The sequence below is a fragment of the Colossoma macropomum genome, unplaced genomic scaffold (genome assembly GCF_904425465.1).
Source record: "Colossoma macropomum unplaced genomic scaffold, Colossoma_macropomum, whole genome shotgun sequence".
In the NCBI taxonomy this organism is placed as follows: domain Eukaryota; kingdom Metazoa; phylum Chordata; class Actinopteri; order Characiformes; family Serrasalmidae; genus Colossoma; species Colossoma macropomum.
This window is the reverse complement of record NW_023494801.1, coordinates 19,009,670-19,028,991: the sequence shown is the minus strand read 5'-3', so window position 1 is coordinate 19,028,991 and position 19,322 is coordinate 19,009,670. Positions and strand designations below refer to the sequence as shown.

At 36.7% G+C, this 19,322-nt stretch overlaps 1 protein-coding gene across 3 annotated transcripts; it reads right to left on the bottom strand.

Moving 5' to 3' along the window:
- Window positions 1-1,385: 1,385 nt before the first annotated feature.
- LOC118821797 (tetraspanin-1-like) lies at window positions 1,386-17,774 on the bottom strand. Of its 3 annotated transcripts, XM_036590524.1 has the most exons (9): window positions 17,575-17,774; window positions 17,172-17,235; window positions 11,138-11,214; window positions 9,290-9,505; window positions 7,993-8,067; window positions 7,739-7,846; window positions 4,727-4,849; window positions 4,382-4,474; window positions 1,386-1,980 (listed from the first exon to the last, which is right to left on the bottom strand). In XM_036590524.1, the coding sequence occupies exons 3-9, from the start codon at window positions 11,192-11,194 to the stop codon at window positions 1,921-1,923; spliced, it is 732 nt and encodes a 243-aa protein (XP_036446417.1). In that variant the 5' UTR covers window positions 11,195-11,214; window positions 17,172-17,235; window positions 17,575-17,774; the 3' UTR covers window positions 1,386-1,920. The 3 variants fall into 3 exon arrangements, with proteins under 3 accessions (XP_036446417.1, XP_036446415.1, XP_036446418.1); XM_036590522.1 differs by lacking the exon at window positions 17,172-17,235 and having other exon boundaries at window positions 17,575-17,761; XM_036590525.1 differs by lacking the exons at window positions 17,172-17,235; window positions 17,575-17,774 and adding an exon at window positions 12,328-12,372.
- Between the last annotated feature and the right edge of the window lie 1,548 nt (window positions 17,775-19,322).

Below are 19,322 nucleotides of genomic sequence, written 5' to 3'. Positions count from 1 at the left end.
TTTAATGTTAATTCAGTACAGATTCGGCTTAATATTACTACTCAGGTCCTAGGTGATCTAGGTCATCAAAAGGTCAATTATGCTTTTAATGCTCGTAACATTTTCCGGTAACATTTTTAAGGACATTTAGGCTATCAAAATAGCATATCTACAGTTTAATTCAGGGATCTACCTGTAAATGTGTGTTACGGTAGGACATTTCGACAAGGTCGCACAATTCGTCAGAACAGCGGCCGTGTTTGGGGCTCTTTGGAGTCGATGCCAAAAAGAATCGATTCCGCGATTCAAAGCATTGGACTCGATTCTACCCACACGGAATGTGAGATGTTCTGCTGTCACTCAACTAGAGCGTCTGTCTGAAAACTATATCCTTCCACAACATCGATAGCGCAGCTGTATTTTACTATAGACAAATGGGAAAACAAATCGATTGATAGTAATCCATTGAGTATAAAAAATCCGGAATTGAATAGCCCATGTTCTTTAAGCCAGCAAAGAAATATGAGAAATGACAAACAACAAATTAAATTCTGCATTTTTTTTATTCTTATTATTAAAACATACACTCCATAATTATTAGGTTAAAATATATGTAAACTGTATGATTTCAAAAATAGCTTTGAGGGGACTGTTCATTGAGAGCTTATTACAGCTTGCTTTGAATTCAGCACAAAAGGACTATTAAAATTCTTTGGTACTTATAATGTAAATAATGGTTAATATAAAGTTTTTTTTTACAAATACATACAGGCTTTAATATGTTCCTTGCTTGGGTTAGTTTCTAAACGTAAATGTAGTTGTAGTTCTTCTGTATTATTGCGCTTTTATAAAGTTTTTTGCAACAAACATCAGAACTGAGTTCACCGTAGACATAAAGATAGCCATACAGAAAGTACCTAATCCTGACTGTAAAGTATGGTGGTGGGTCTTTGATGCTGTAGGGCTGTTTTTCTTCCAAAGGCCCTGGACAACTTGTTCAGATACATGACATCATACACTCAGCAGAATAGAACCAGCAGAAATAAAATCAAAACCTGACTGCCTCAGCCAGGAAGCTTAACCTGGGCCATGGTTGGACCTTCCAAGAGGACAGTGATCCAAAGCACACCTCAGAATCAACAGAACATTATTTCACTGACCACAGAATTAAGGTTTTGTCATGGCGCTCCCAGTTCCCTGACCTAAACCCCAAAGAAAACCTGTGGGATGAGCTGAAGAGGACAGTCCACAGTGTGGACCTCTGCATCTATAGGATCTGGAGAGATTCTGTGTGGAGAAATGACCACATGTACTCCAGTCTCATTAAGCACTAGAGGAGAAGACTCTTTGCAAAGGGAGGCTGCAAAAAGTATTAAATGGAACGGTGCCAACAATCGTGGCACATATTGATTTGAGAAGAATATTTATTTCATGATAAAAGATAGGTTCTTTCACTCAAATATTAGATTTTTGTTAAAATGAATGAAAGACCAAAAGGATACACAGCAAAAACGTTTTTACAGCCGATTTTGCTCAAGCTCAGTAGGGCTGACAATATTTGTAAAGGGCACTATAGGATAACTTACAGGTCATGAATCCATTCATATATCAACTTCTTAATCACTTTGCCTTTGACAGGACATAACAAATGACTAAATAAACAAACATAATACAACAAGGTAAAGTGATTATTAGAATGAATTACTAACAAAGCATTACCTTTTGGGTATCTCATTTTAAAATCAACATAAGTAACAAATTAAACATTAAATCCTTTATAGAATATAATCTTATCATACATAGAGCACATTGTTTATTTTAATAAATGCAAATTAATAAAAACATTCAATTCAGCATCATTTATTTAAAATAAAAAAAGGTTCCTTTGAATGTATATCTGTAATTGTGAAATGTCTGGAAGCATCTTCTTTTCCTCAGGCTTCAGGAACCTTTTGCCTTTATCTGGCAATACAGGGTCATGGAGACAACCATGGCAGAAAGCTAAAAGTTAACAAAATGCAAAAAAGGAGAAAGGTTAACTTGACAAAAATGCCTGCTTGACATCAGTATTTCTTCAATTGCAAAGGCAGACCTGGGCTGCGTTCAAAATAGCATACAACCTAATGTATACTGCATACTGCACCAGCATACTGCATGCTACTCCTCGTAGGAGTACATAGGGGTGGGCAATATGGTGATATTTTATCGTTATCATGATATATTTTGATACAATATGACTTGATATTGCGGGTATCATTAGTACTTAAAGAAAAGACTGAACAACAGCATAATTAGTCCTGATTAACTGGATTTGGACTGCACTGCTGTGTCTGATCCGCTTGTGCCAGCACAACACCCACAAACACACCACCACCACGTCAGTGTTACCAGAGTGCTAAGAATGATCTGACACCAAAGTAATGCCTGCTCTGTGGGGGTCCTGACCATTTAAGAACAGGGTGAAAGAGGTCTAACAAAGTATACAGAGAAACAGATGGACTACAGTGCACCTATATGGTCAGTGGAGCCAATAAAACAAACAATGAGTGTAAAAACAAGGTGTTGTTCTTAATGAAGGGGCTAATCGGTATGAGTAAAAACCCTCTGTTTTGATTGCTGTATCATCTCTCATTCAGAAAGCAGTACAGACTGAAACATTCCTTATAACGTAAACATGAATGGGTGAAGCTAAACTGCTGTAGACTGAATAGGCAGATATATAGTCATATTCAAAGTTTTGAGTGCCTATGGTCAAAATAAGTAATAAAATATATTCTCTGCTGAAAACACACTTCTGCACACTTTAATGCACAATTACTGTTTATTTGCTGCAGTGGACAAATATATAAAATATACATAGTGGAAAAATAAATAAAACACAATGTGGTCTGTGCAAAGGTTTGTTCCCTGTAGAGGATGCGTTAAAAGTAGAGAAGTGGTTCTTTGTTACTGTTGACTGTGTGAGCAACTATGTTGATTTGTCGTTGTACACTGAGCAGTATATTGTTTGATATACAATCTAGTCTGGTAGTGTGCAGTTTTGGATGCAGCTTTTGTGAAATACTGCATCCAGAAATGCAACACAGTCATTTCAGGAGGACATAACCCATAGGTGTCAACCTCTGGAGACAGTAACCCTTCCAAACTGTATTCATTCACTGATACCCTACATTTCTACCTTTTAACTCATTAGCAACAACAGCAATGTAACACGTTTTGATTATCTTTATGGTGATTTATTCCTCTGGTAATTGTATAAATTATTAATTACAGAACCAAAACATGTATTTTTCACACAGTTAAATACACATACAAGCAATCAGAGACAAAGACAGAGAGAGGAGAGAGGAGGTTGTTTTGCTAAAAGCTGCCAGAATAAAATGTCTCTTTTGAGATTAAGGAGTAAATGTATCTTTGCTAATGCATCTTCATGCCATGAGCGACAAAGAAACTAAAGTTTCGTCTCCAATGACAATCTGATTATTACAGCACAGCCCTTTTTTAAATTCTGGCAAGAGAAGCTCTGATGAGTTGGCTCAATTCTCTCATGTGGCGATATCCATTTTGTTTTGTCTGTGTACAGCTTATGTGCAATGTCAACACTTCATTTAAAGGGCTCATATCTGGGGAAAAAAATAATTTTCCCTAGTATTATGAAATAAAATACTCTCCTGTAGTATATAAACACTGCTAAATTTTCAAAATGTATGGTCACTTCAGAGTCCATGCCTTCCATAACTAAGCTGCAAAAACAGCCCATTTTTCAATTCACGGTTTTTGTGATGTCACAGAAAACAACCTATTTACATACAGTAGAACGTAAACGTTTGAACGCTCCTAGTAAATGACCCGTTTTGTTCATTTTCCAACTGAAAATAAGCTAAATGAGAAATGCTTTAGATCAGTTAACATACAGACGTTAGCAACTGGTTAAATCTATAACACTGAAAGTTTATGTTTTGAGAAGGTAAATACATCATGAACATTAAAGTTATAACTCATATCACTAAATGTTAGCTGGCTAGCTGGTTGCTAACAATACTCACTTTTATGGAGGCGTCCATATTTTTCCCTACTTTGAAGCTTGAACGCAATTCCAAGCTCAGACTTCACAATACTGAGTTGAGTTGAACACTATAATAGTATGCCACCATTAGAAGTCCTTCCATTATTGTAACATGTATAGCATAGTACTGTGTGGTTTTGAATGTGGAATGTGTGACTGGTGATAGCCGGGTATCTCTGACATACTGGAGAAATTCATGTTGATCACCTACTGTATAGGACTTATGGACACAGTCAGTACATGTGCAGTATGCAGTAGGCTATTTCAAACAGAGCCTTGGTCTGCTTGTTTGCTTTTTGCAGTCAGACTTTAAAAACAGGCCAGCAGATAACTTACTTCGAGAACGGCAATTCCCAGAGCCACACCTATGATGACAACTGAATTTGAGTCAAACCATTTAACCAGTGCCGGGAAACACCCAGTAACATTCTGAGAAGAAAACGTGTAAAACCATGTTAGAAAGTGGGAAAAAGGAAATTTGAGCTACGTTAACACTTTAGGCTTTGAAAAAAAAGTTTATAAACTGTGTGAAATGTAAAAAAGCTATAATTAGGATATAAAACATGACAGGAAAACAGAAAAGTGAGTAGCACTGCCTGATTAAAAAAAGAACATTGAATCGAGAAGATTCTGTTTGTAGTTTCAATCTACAAAGTAAAGTTTAAAATCATCAAGCTTTACCGCAGCTGTGGCGTTGACTTTCAAGCAGGGGCTAACCGTACAGCACTGGGATGGGTAGGTGTTGTTTTGGCTAAAAGGTGAATTTGTGAAATCTGTGTAGTTGTTGAATCCACAGCACTTCAGCTATAAGAGAACATAAAGTGTATCAAATCTTACTCAACAAGACAAAATTACTACTAGAATTTAAATACATGTACTTCAAGCTGTTTGTGACAATTAGCTTACTGCCTCCTCTAAATAGACACTTTAAAGGTGAATTGCACCAATCTTTTAAAATTTCTGCAGAATTAAGTTGCTAAGATGTAAACAAAGTAATTCGGAGTGGTTTGATGTGAAGTGATTCATTCTAGAGAAACTTAGAGTCAGAATTGTTCATGTTGTGGAAACTGCTATGTTTAAGGCGTATAATGCAGGGGTGGGGAACTGAGTCCAGCACAGTTTGGCGATTTCCTTTCTCTAGCAGACCGACCAAACCTGGTAATTAGTAGGGGTGGGAATCTCTATAAACCTCACGATTCGATTCGATTCAGAGGGCTGCGATGCGATTATAAAATGATTATCGATGCATCTTGATGCATCTTTTTTCGGTCGCTGTGTCAGTAGAATATCTTCGAGACGGGACTGTATCTCGGCTCCAAAGTATGCAACACAGCGGGAAAGCTCTGGTTCTCAATGACTGATAACGGACGCAAATCCTTGGTAATAAAAGCTGCGATCGAGTTTGTAATTCGCTTCGCCCTTTCCGAGTTGGGTGGAAGCTTTGACATCGCTTGCTCGATGGTCCTCTGGTTGCAAGTACAGCCGGACGGAAAATGGGTGGAAACGTGTAATATGGTTTCTCGTGTTTGTCGTTTCCAAAATATTTTAGTTTAGTGTGACACAACTTGCATGTAGTATGGCTTGAAGCCAAAATGCTCCCATACGCTAGCTCAAGGGTCGAAAACGGCTCTTTTATAGCCCTGATGCGGTTCCACATCAGAATTAACTAGATTTTTAGGTACAAATAAAATAATCCGCCTTTGCAGTAAAATAAAGCTCTGCTAATCGTTCTAATACCGTTTCAACAATAGATGTTCTTAAACGCAGCTAATTCACCACCGTATAATCCTGAAGATCAGCACGCAGACTGCAAATCACACAGCAACGCCTCGTCTAGCTAGTAGCGAACGAAAAAGCAAAAAGACAGATTTAAGACGAGCATTTGGAGACGAATGGACTTATTCATATTTATAAGCACTGCAGTTGGTTTCCTGGTACGTTAAATCTGCAACGAGAGACTGTCAAACAGTAAAAAGTTGCGAAGATTAAGTCAGCTTCTCTTTCGAATTCTCCCGTTCCACCTTAAAAACGGTGCCGCATTTACGTTCTGGCGCCTCAGTTAGAATTTAAGGTGGAACGGGAAAATTCAAACAAGAAGTTGGAGGGTAAGAAGCAGATTTTAGCCTCGTAAAACAGTCGAACGAGAGACATTTTACAAGAAACAGATCTACTTTTGAGGAAACGTTTCTTGGCAGAGATGGGAGGAAAGCGGCTAACGCTTAAAGCAGAGCAAAGTAAGTCCGCGTTTTCGTTTATATTGTTTAGCCTATACTAGGACATTATCACATACTGAGACATACTGGACATATAATGTTGTGGCTCCCAAGGTGGTTTTTGTTGAAAGGACAAAATGTCTCTTCTTAACATTTGGATTGTGACTCCTGACTTAACCTGGCTTTTAATGCAGAGGGTGCCGGTCGGATTTCTCGCTCATCCAGTTGCTGCCAAACAGCAGATCGCGCTCACGAGTGAGTCCTCAATGAATGTGAGTAAATGGCGCTCAACGGGCAAAAACGAAGAGTTAAAATAGTTTCTAATCACTTTAACAGAACGTTTCTTTGATTTTAGAAAGTAGAAAGATGTATTTTACTAAAAAAAACCAAAAGAAATCTTACCTATACATTTCCTTTTACTACCGCGAACGGGTTTTGTGCAGCAGAAGGCGGGTATTACAGCGTGAATGATTGGCGAGCGGAGCAGCTCATTGGCTGTTCGCGCTCCCTGACGTCATGAACATACATGAGGCGCCGTTTTAAACTCCTATAACTCGAGTTTACAAGTTCTTAAAAATATAACAGCGGTGTTAAAATGTTTTATGATATTCATTGTTCAGGAAACGATTGCATTCTTTTACATTTAAAAATGTTTAAGCATTTATAAACTATGATTTTGCTCAAATGCTCCATATCAACCCATTCATTTTGGACTCACTCTGGAGCGCCCTCTAGCGTTTGAGAAAACCAGAAGACATTGCAGAGCAGTAATTCTCCTCTCTACAAGTTCTCTGGTTGTGTTTTTGTTATGTGCCGTCACAAACTGTCCAGGCACTGCACTTCCGCACTTCCAAGTTCCACCTTTTGCGTTCCGTCAACATTACGTCATAGATGCATCTAAGAATCGACCCCCCCTAGTAATTAGCCAATGAGTTGAATCAGGTGTGCTTAAGCAGGAAAATCACCAAACTGTGCAGGAATCCAGCCTTTCAGGACTGGAGTTCCCATCCCCTTGTTTGAAGCCTCTAAAATCTACTTCACAGAAACATTACATGAACTGGTTACAAATATGTCACCTGATACCTGAGAGATTAATTTTTTATTTATTTTTTTTAACACACTCTTTGTGGAGAGATACTCAGCGAGTGTTTTAAGGCAAAATAGCAACCAAAGAAAATGTACCACTACTTTATCATTATCCACATTACATGAAAAACAAAAAAATACTCATGTAGAAGACATGTAGGTTCACTGGTTGTTTATGACTGTAAAAAAATGGCTATATTTGGACATCCTATCATTGTAATGAAGTCTGTGTTGGTATGCATCTCTATAATGTACCATTTCACATCAAATGAAATAGAGGAGTGAGCAATATAATAATAATAATAATAATAATAATAATAATAATGACAACTTTAACATGCAGATTTAAAAATTGCACTACAATGCTCTGCAGTTATCAACATAGGTTACAAACCGTGTCCATGATAGCATTCAGAAGGCCGGTAACATCTTTATTAGCTCCATAATCCTTTTTGACAGATTCCACTATCTTGACCCCGACTTGACTGATCACACCTTGAATCTGAGAGATGCAGAATAAAAATTAGTTGCAATATTGGCATTAGTGCTGTAAACTGTCCTGTTGTGAAATATGCACTGCAATTTTCTAAGCAGTCTAAGCTTTAAAGCAGCCATCTGCACCTAAAAAGACCACTTTTGTTGACTTACCAGTCCCTTAAAAACTAGGAGCACAACCGCTCCAGCCACCTCAGCAATGAAGACAATCAGTATAATGGTGAAGAACTGAGGAGAGAGAGAGAAAAAGCAGGAACAATAAGAAAAGGAGGCAAAGAGATGAAACTACTTAGCTCGATTCTGTAAGTAGCCAGTTTCAGATAGTATAACTGAAAGAAAACTAAACAAAACCTGATCCCAACTAGTAGTACATATAATAACAGTATTAGTATTATTTACCTACTAATATTATGATTAACAACAAGCAAATTGATGTACATTTGGAATGAGAGGTATTACTTTTAAAGTTATATTCATTTTTTCTTGCATTTCAACCTCTTAAAAAAAGGCAACAGTGGTTAAAAACAACCTGTGGATTCGAACTTCATTGTGTGTGTCTGTTGGTGAGTTAACCATTTCTAAGCCATGAGCAATTACATAGATCCCATTGTTTTGAAGTAAATGTATCCCAAAATCTGAAAATTGTATGATTATGTGCGTACAACTGTTGAAAGCTGTGTTTGCTAGTCATGTACTGGCTAGAGTTTTGCTCAAAATTAGCTCAAATTGTTACTACCAAAATAGTCACTACTGAAACATTTGATAAAGTTTTGGTAGTCTAATGATAGTTTTGTTCGTGGCAAATGGAATGTTGAATCATTTGTTTAAATAAAATAAACATAATTGAGGTATAAGGTCATTTAAAGCCAAAAGATTTTTGTCTAAAGTCTGTTAAAGTCAGTTAAAAATCCAAATATGTTTTGAACTCCGACTTTGAATCAGCTCAGTAGAATGATCCATATAGTGTTTTAGTGGCACACTTACTGCCAAGATAAAAAGTATCAGAATAGAAAGTTTAGTTAGATACTGACATGCTCTTTGCTACTCTAACTGCACTTTTGTACTATATTGACAGCTAGATGGTTAATTGCTAGTTTTTCACAGTATTTGACTCTCAGTTTCCACTGTGCCATGTTCACAGGCTCAACTTAGATTGCTAATATTAGCGAAGTTAGGTCATAAACACTGGTTACATCAGTATCTTCTAATTACAATGGTTTAGTATATTGGTATCTCATACATTGTTAGCTCATACATAGCACCCCACTGATATCAGTTCACTATAATCCATCCAAGAGAAGTAAACAGTTTAAAAAGCACATTTTAACTTCAGGAAGTTTTAAGATTAATAATGAGTTCAAAAGGCTAAAAGAAGGCTTTTACATTTAAATGGGAACCATTTTGCCTAGCAGTGCTATGTTATCAGCTGTTGTGGTGACAGCAGACCTACCATCAGCAGCATGCACTTGCTCTCCCGCACTGCGCCACAGCAACCCAGGAAACCAAGCAACAGCAGCACAGAGCCCAGCGCGATCAGCAGGTAGCCCACATTCAGCACCTGGTTCAGATCAGATGGTGCGCCTTCCAGGTTCTGCAGAAAACTCAGGATAGAGCCTTTGTCCACCTTCACCCAGATGCCCACTGCTAGGACACCGGCTCCAGCCACCTTTGCAGGAGAGAGAGAGAGAATAGTGCTATACAGAACACTATTACAGAGAATAAAATTTGTGATTCTAAAGTTCTGTTTAAGTTGGGGTAGTTTTATCTGGCAAGGTGCTGTAATTTAATTGATTACTGATGAGAGCTGTGATTTGAATGCAGTACAGTTCTGCAATATCTGTAGTTTTTTTTTTTACTAGTCCAAGAAGTAATAATTCCAAAGTGACTGTAAGTCAGAGGACCCAGAGCTCCTTCAGTAATAGTAGTCCTGTTCAAATTGACCTCATGGTACAGTAATAACAAAACCTGTATGGTTCACTTATCAACTTAGTCACTATTATACACAGCTTTTGCAATATAGTGAATGACTGGGGTTCCGCCATGGACCGACCAAAAGATTTAGCATTGAAAACTCAAATAATGCTGCTGCCACACTATATGGACTATTTCTAATAGGGGGTTAGGGATTCAGAGTGCAGCCTTACACTGTCTTGTTATTGAGTGTGGCACCTGTCATGTATTGACAATGTGCGCATCCGGGCTATGTCATTTCAGTCCAGGTAATCTATGGTCATTTGAGGAAATTGTAGAGATACTTTGTCCCGTATGAATCAGCCAGTCAACTCCTTAATTTACATTACCAAACCTCCTATGGTAAAAGTAACCCAGTTCCATTAGTGCTTCAGTAAACAGTAAAAACTCCTTAATTCCTTTGCACATGACAGTCCATTTATGGGTGTTCCATCCGCTATCGTACACTGTATAAAACCTACTGTGGTGCACTGCATGTTTTTAAGATTGGATGTTCCTCAACATAGTTTCTAGACCATAGCAAACCTAAATAGTGCACTATTATATTTCTTCTCTCATACAAATGCACATGGGGATGTCTGATGTATCTTGTTGTTGTCGTCGTTTATCCCCTCACTATTCACACTTATCAACACTTAGCTTTAGCATGAGGCATTCACGTCATTGTATTTTAATGGAAAGGTTATTAGAAGAAGCAGGAATGCAGTAGCCCTTGTAGATGTGTAGTTGTGATGTTGGAGATGAGTGCAAGACATTTGCATAGAGAGGTGAAGATCAAGTAAACCAGGAAACTAATCCCTCCTAAAAGCGATAACATATTTGGTTGCTGAGTTTACTAATTTGTGTTTTTGGAACTTTAACCTTCCTTTATGCAAAAAGGGGACATAAAAAGCTAAACCTTTTTGGTTTGTGAGCGGTTCCAATTTAAGGTGCCCTCGAAATGAATAAATATTGTTTGGTTCATCTGAGCTCAGTGCTTCTTCAAAGACACAGAGGGCTACAGTTGTTATGGCCAAAAAGATTAAGAAGTAATAAGTAATTTGTAATCATTTCATGAAAGTCAACGCTGCCCCAGTCTGTCCCTTGCCTAATGCATAACATGATAACAGGTTAAATAAATAGCCTAAACCAGAAAATAATATTGTTTTGCCTTTATCTGGCAATACAAGGTGTTATTACTGTTGTAATTTCAAGTAAAGTATTGCATTGTTGGAAGGGTTTCTTAGTCACTACACATTTAATCATATATCATGCATCACTTCAGCTTCATACCATATCCCCAATGTGTTGTATAACTATTTATCAACAGTAAAACTACTGTACTTACAAAGATGATGCCATTGAAAAGGAACATCATCGTTTTCAAAAATCCAAAGCAACCCATCTTCAGGATATCTGCTGCACCTGAGACAAGCGCAAATTCAGAGAAAAAATGAGAACACAAGAACAAATCAATAGCTTTAGAGGCACAACGTCTGTAATAAGGCCAGTTATCCAAGCATAATCTGCCCAGATTTAAACTAAAAAGGATTTTCAGTAGAGAATTATCTCGGCCTAGACCAGTCAGTGGAGTAAACACCCCACTGCTCAGTCTATGCTTCTTTTTTTAATAGCATAGAAAGGGTGAAGTACTTTGAAAGGGATCCAAAAGACTCTGCAGCAGGAAGCAAATGTCAGTTACCATCACTGTGGAAACTCATTTAACTGAAAGTATCATTAACCCAAAACATTGGTTTCATGGTCCATAGGCTTACTCCCTCTCTATGGACAAAAGCATGAATTTCCTGTTCAATATCTAACTAGGTTGAACAGGCACATGCACAGCCATTTCTGGGCGGGGGAATAACATGGACACAGATTAAACTTAAAGTGGCACTATGTAAGATTTTTTGTTAAAATTTAAGTAAGTAGTATTAGTGAGTCACGGAAAAACCATGTCATGCGTCTTTGCATATTAACGTCAACACACACAAGCTCAAAAAGACAGTCCGGCTTGATGTTATGTCTCAAAAGCAAAATCAATATTACAGTCGTAAGCAAATGTTTGAACACAGATATTCAAATTTTCTATGAAAAAATTATCCGCTATAGAGAAAGCACTTAAATACATCTTTTTTCTGCTAATTTTAGTGCACAATTTCTATTTATTTGTTGAGTTTAAATTTCACACAATGAACGCTTTTTTCAGATTTCTAGAATTGGAATTGTTCGAATTGAGTTCTGTCCTTTATCTTCACTAAATCCAGTGCAGTGCAAAAGGATTAGGGCACAGTTTTTATTTACATATATACATTCATATTGTATTAACCACACAGAGACTGCACTGTAGCTTTTTGTGTCATTTAATTTAGTATTTTACTCTACTATTCCACTGAGTATTTACTTCAGTTTCCATATTTGATTACACATGGATAAAACAAGCTCAGACCACAAGCTGAGATTTATAGACTATGCATTATTTTTATTGTAGACTACAATAAAATGGAGCTTAAAAGAGCAAGAGAAAAGCAAATTTACCTGTATGAGCCTCACATCACCCTGACGCCCAGGCTTTATTATCTTACGTTTTATGTCTGCCCTGCCTGACAGTATCATGCAAAGCAGTGGTCTAAAGCTGCCTGACAAGGAGCCTACATTTAAATACCTACCAGAGCGATGCTGAAACATATAAAAGATATGCAAAATGTAGCTTTGTTGTTTGCTTCCACAGTGTGACCTGGACTACTAATTTTAGTGCATAATTTCTATTTATTTGCTAAGTTTAAAACAGATTATGTGCCATAACCTTTGCACATATTACATTTTTTATTTTTTTCCAATATGTTGAATTCAGCAAATGAACAGTAAGTGTGAACTAAACTACTCTGTAGAGGATGTGTCAATTACATAATCAACAAAACATGCAATGTAACCAGTGTGCCCAAACTTTTGCATTCAACTGTATCTAAAATGACTGTTGTAAGAATTTTATGATATTTAACTTCTAGAGTCTCTACAGTGAAAGAGTCTGTAGTCTGTAGTGAAAGAGTATCATTCCATTCCATTATTAAGGCATTATTTCTTGAAAAAAGCTAAATTATCTGCATTGTTGCCTTAAATCTCTCTCTCTCTCTATTTTAATATATATATTAAGTGATAGAAGTGATATAGTGCTAACTAATGCAGGTTTTGAAAATACATATACATAATATATAAAAATACAAAGTCCAAGCACACGTGGACCTTTACTATGCTTAAATTATGATAACGTTCAGAACCTTTTATTATCATTACCAGCATGGCTGGTCACTGGCAAAACCAACAAATTGTACTGTGGATTCTGGTATGTTGGTCAACCAACATGACGCTGCTGGGTGGCCAGCACCAGATCAGTGTAGAGGGAAGGCATGTTGGTCTGTGCTGTTTTTTTAGCATAGCTGTTGCACGCCAACAAAACACAAAAAAGACAAAAATAAGAAAAAAAAAATGGGTGCTGCAATTTCTCATTAGGTTGGGTTTTTTGACAATGTTCTGGAAAGCTTGTCCAACATAGCAGCATCATTTGTGGGCAGAGCACAGACCGGTCAATTCATGGCATTTATTAGCAGAAACATAGCAGAAACATATTTTTACAGGCCGAAGTATTTTTATAGCCATGTTCTTTACATTATATGATGCCTTCAGGTTTATTGTTGAAAATCATTGCTGTGAAATCATCTCACTTGGCCTTTGAGTCACAATATTCATAAACGACAGTTATAGGTTTAGGTCATTTCCTCAGGTCGCTCACTGGTGGTTCTTGGATCTGGAGCTGTCTATGAATATGTCGAGGGCAACAAGTCTCCAACCACATCTTTCAGCTTTAGAGCAAAGGAAGTGGTAGAATCATCATGCTGTTCTAAAAATCATGAAGTGCTTCTTTAATTAGACGCAATTTTGTTGACTTGCTAGTTAAAATTAATCTTGATCTTAATGCAAGAGAGGTGATAAGAAAGGGCTTTTATTTGGCCTGAATGCTTCTTTATAGTGAGGGAGGTGAACTGTGGAGAGCCCAAACTGTGGTTTTCTAGAGGCAAATTTAAATGACAGATGTTAACAGCTACACCCACATTGATAAAGAAAATCACACTATCCATTTACTGAACAAGAGGTCACTGTCTTGTATAGTCACAACTCTGACCACAGTCAGCACCTCCTTTTTGGCCTGAATGTGTTACAGGCCACCATCTCGCCTCGTTCAGGCCTGTGAGCCTCTTTGGAAAGCTTTGTGGGGTTTTGAATATGGTTGGGTGGTGGATAGCTAAAAGTTCATTTTGGCGATTTTTCCCTGATATTGTTTATAGCAGCATGATGTCAGAGGTAAAGTTTCATTCGTTTAATTTCCGGTAAAAATGGCCACTAAGTACAAGTTATTCATTTTTGAGGAGATATTTCTGAGGAGATTAGATATATAAATTATCCATTTGCATAAGGCAAGAGAAAGTCACAGAAAAATGAGTGAAAAACTGGATTTCAAAAGATGATTACAAGATACAGAGTAAATGGGACTCCAAACAACCGTGCAAGACCTTCTCGACTACCAAAACTGTCACTGTCACCATCAGATTAACAGCACTAAAAGCTTTCATCCTTGAGAGAAAGGAGAAAAAAAAAAAATCAAGCTCCACTCTTGCTTCAGATCAGAAAAAAAACAGGTGTTTCTGCCCATCCTTCCACCATATGAAGAAATTATCTGATCTAGTCAATATATCTAATATTTCTCATTTTGAGATTGTTGTAAGTTTTCTTAAGTTTGTTGTGAGATTAAGTTGTTTTTAGACATTTCTACTTGTTTTAAGTGATTATAGCCAATATAGTCAGATAATTTGACTTGTACTTAATGGCCATTCTGACAAAAAATTAAATACATGAAAGATGGCCTCTGATATTTGCACAGTGCTGTATGCTGAAAGTTTGATTTTTCATCTCAAAATAATGACTTTTTTTTAATATTTTGAGTTACTGTGTAAAAATAATATTTGTCTCAATATTTATGGTGCAGAAATAATTTTCACTGACTTAAAAAACAACAACAACAACAAAAACAAATAATGAGAAAAAAACACTTTGTAGCTATGTGGTTTAATTGATTTAAAAAAAAGTCTTCAGATTATTCCGTTTTTGGCATAGTTTGAAAATGCCTGTTGCCCTTTAAATTGTGCATAAATTTTATGAACGGACAAAATCAAACGTCCCAAAATTATTTGAAAAAATGTCTGGTTCCTTTGACTTACATTAAAAATAAGTGTTTTTTCCTTCTCCAGGAAAGTTGTCATTTTGGAGATAGAAGGTTTTGTTCTGACAGCAGTGATTATATATATATATATATATATATATATATATATATATATATATATATATATATATATATATATATATATATATATATGGACTAAAAGTGAAAGCTTCTGAAAATAGAAAGCTTCTGAAAATAGCAGCTTAAGTTTACTAACCTTGTGACATCAGGCCTGTTATTGTACACACAAGTAAATTTAGACCAGCGTGAAGGTCTAGATATTAATCTGTTTTGACCTTAGAAATCTGCAACAGTGTCTTTTTAAAGACTCTTTAAAAAAAGGCAAGCATGAACAGATTTTCATCAAAGCTCCTTTTTTCAACATGGTCATTTTCTGTGACTCACAAAACAATGCTTAGTGATTCTCAGTTGAAATTTCTTTTATATTAGATGTTATTTGTACAGCTCTGCTCATAGGTTTACATGTTCTTGGCAAAATCTAAGATACTGGTAAAATAAGTAAATAAAAAAATAATAAAAAGTAATCATAGAGGACAACTATTTATTTACAAATATCACTCTGAAGAAGCTATATGACAAAAAAATTACATTCAATCCATGAGTAATGGCAGTAATGTACATTGCTAGCAGCAATGGTCTTGCTCAATGACCGTCTAGGATCAAACGCATTCTAGGAGCCGTTCAAGCAGATCATTGCTTAGGTGGTATCCACAGCTCTTTTCTAATTATAGTGATCTAAATTACTCACAGACAAATATCAGATATCATAATAAAGTCATCTGAACATCCCTTTACAAAAGACACAGAGACTATTGTGAGCAGGAAGGCATTTATGTCAATGTTTATTTAGCACTAGAGTAACCACACAATCATGGGGGAGCGCTGTAATCTCTGGAGATTTTTGCTTTTTCACTCCCCTCTAATGATGCCTAGTGTGCATCATGTACACATGCACAGATACTGCAAGCTGTCAGCGGTTCACCTTTGCATCACACTTGACTAGCTGGTGATCTATTAACAATCCAGTCATATGAAGACAGCCTGAATCTCAAATTCCTTTCTAATAGCTAGACTTTATGTTATACACAGGGTTAGGCGGAATACTTTGAAAAGGGTAATGATGGCTAGATACTGAATACACTGTCCTGAATGCATTCAGTAACATTCCATTACGTACAGTAGCTACGTGATTTTCAGTTAATGACGTGTAACTTGCCACGAAATGAATGCACGAGTCCAGTACAATACATACAATGTTCAGCTCATCTCTTGTGAAGTTTGATCATCTCTCAAAGTTTAGTAATGCTGAGATTATTAACTGATCCTCACATTCTAGCTCTAGTAGGAGCTTCAGTATCTGTAAAGATGCTGTTTTGAGTTCTTCTTTATTGCACATCTTTACACACTGCACACTGTGCGCTGCTTTTAAAGTAGTATATACACACATAAGTAGTATATACACACACATATACATATATATACATATACACACATATATATATATATATATATATATATATATATATATACATACACACACACACACACACACATACACACACACACATACTTCTAAATGGGTGGGTATTTATTCTAAAAGTATTCTCCTAAAAATGTACAAAGTAACTATCTATTTTCTGAATACTGCCTTTATAAAATATAACTTGGACCAAATACAGATTAAAATCTGTATTCTGAATTCGTATTCCCAATACTTGTATTCCGATACATCACAGCCCACAGCCAATAGATGCAATCTCACAATGAAGGCCTGTGTTTTGTATAGGCAAACATCTCTTTCTAAAAAAAACTCTCTTCCTATTTGACAGAATCTGCATGTGCATCTCTGAAACATGATACTCAACTACCCGACATTTCTGAATGCTCTAGACTTCTACTGAAGTATCGGTGGAATCAAAGAGCCCAAAGCACTGTCATAAAAAAGAGCGCTTTGTCTTTTAGGCTGTCCAACTGAATCATTAGGGTTACGGTTCACTGGATCTATCCCTCTCTTTCATTCTCTGACTTTCTAATTGGCAGTATTTCACACTCTCTGAGGAGCACTGAACAAAAGTTATGGACACACCTGGTGACGGACGCTTCCTGGAGAGATGGAACTAGAGGAACCTGTGGAAAACCCTTAAGGAACCCTTGAGATGGAAATTTAAATATGTATTTAATAGGGACACACTAATCAGCATCATCGTTTCATAAAGTAAATGTGCCAGATTTAGCCAAATCTATCTCTTTATGAAGGCCATTTAAGAAGTTTTGTTTAAAACACCATCATTTGGTCTTAAACAATGTATAGCATTACAAATACCCCATATTCTTTGGCACTAGGAGCCAGACAGAGACACTCTACCTTCTAATACTATGTCTGTCGGTGGAAGAAGTCCAGAAAAGGAGGTTAAAACAAGCCTGAGTTATTCTGTCTAATGCGATTTTAGGTAAGAAAGAAAGGAACAAAGAGTGGGAGAGATTCTTACCTTAAGTAAAAGATCCCTGAGTGTTTGTAAAAATAAGCACAGGCTCGTCTTTCTTCCTTTAAGCCTCTCTCACGCTGCCTCGTCTGGAGCAGGTTAGTGCTTGCTTGGTAAAGAGAGAGAAAAAGAGGAGCAGAGAAGAGAGGAGAGCAGGCGGGAGTGACTATTCTGTTCTCTATCCTCTGTGGAGAAAGTCCCACCTGAGGGGGAGGGGGTACATCGCATCTGGTTGCCACAGCGATATGAAAGTCATGCACACATGCACTTACACACAACAAACTACTTACTGGCAATGACTGGAACTTAACTTGGGTCCAAACCGCATGAAGCTAATGTAGAAGATAAAGCAAATACACAAATTAGCTGAGGTACGTGAGAAGGGAAAAAAAAACAAATGATTAGAATTACTGGACAAGATAACTACATTTTCATATTAGGAAGCCTTTTTATCTTTTTTCAGATTACTCCAATTTAAGACTTTATCTCTTGGCTGTATGAGGCAGAAAAAATACTTTCCATATTATAGTTATTCAAAAACTCAACTAAACATCAAAGTCAGAGAAGTGAAAGCCAGGAGGATCCTGGCTGAAAAGGACTCTGAAAGATTTTCCCTTGGAAATCTTTTTCCTCTACAATCTCTGCTTTAATTCTAGACCTCCAGGATTTCACCGACTGATTTTTTTGTTTAAAGAATAAAAAAAAAAAAAAATCATTTTAGGCCAATACCTTACCTATAAACCACATAAAAATGCAGAAGATGCATGTAAGTTCACAGGTCGTTTTGGACAGTGAACGTTCACATTAAACCACTCTGAATGATTTCTTTACGTTTCAACAGTTGAAAGCTGCACTATGTAAGATTTTTGGATTTGGAGACTGGTGGTAATTGCACTCAATGCACAACGGAAATTTTGTTTCATCAGTTTTACTTTGGACCCCTTCCCTAAGAGGATGAACCTGATGATTGCGAGCATGTCGAAAGAGTATTCAAAGTCCAAACTTGGTGAAGGACATGTTTTCTGAGGATATCAACTAATTATCTATTATAGTCATCAAACCTTCATTAGTATAACGCTGATTTTACATTTGATACCTAAACATCAATCTGGACCTCTTTTTTGAGCCCTTGAGTGTGATGGTAACATGTCATGGCGTGGTCCAAAAACAGCATTTTTAAATATGTTTTTTTTCTCTCCTGACTCAGTAATACTTCTTTTGAATTTAACAAAAAAAAATCTCACATGCTGCTTTAATTCTGCAGAATTTCAGAAAAATTGGTGGAAGTCAACTTTAAAAGTGTACGTATCGTCCAAAACCCAAACCAGTCTTACCAGAAACCTTGGGCTGGAAGAATTTACTTGTGGCTATCAAAAAACAGCACTGGTATCAGCAAGATTTGTTATGAAAACAGGCCCACATATTACTACATGATGATGCTGACTCATAGTCAGGACTTTCACACTATGTGTTTATGTAACCACACGTAAGAGGAATGAATGAGTTATCATGTTCAATAAAGATGTATTATTCAAGACATATAGATGGAATTTTATTCTACATCTATGTGCTCCTCTCAATTGAGTCATTTCTTATATACATGAAATGGGCCCATACAAATAAAAGCCCATACAAATGTGTAACCTGGCAGCCCTTTATAGATTAAACCGAGGTGATCAATTGTATTTATTAGACACTAAAATGCAATAGATACATATGCTGTGAAGATAAGCGACACGGCTGGATAAAAATGT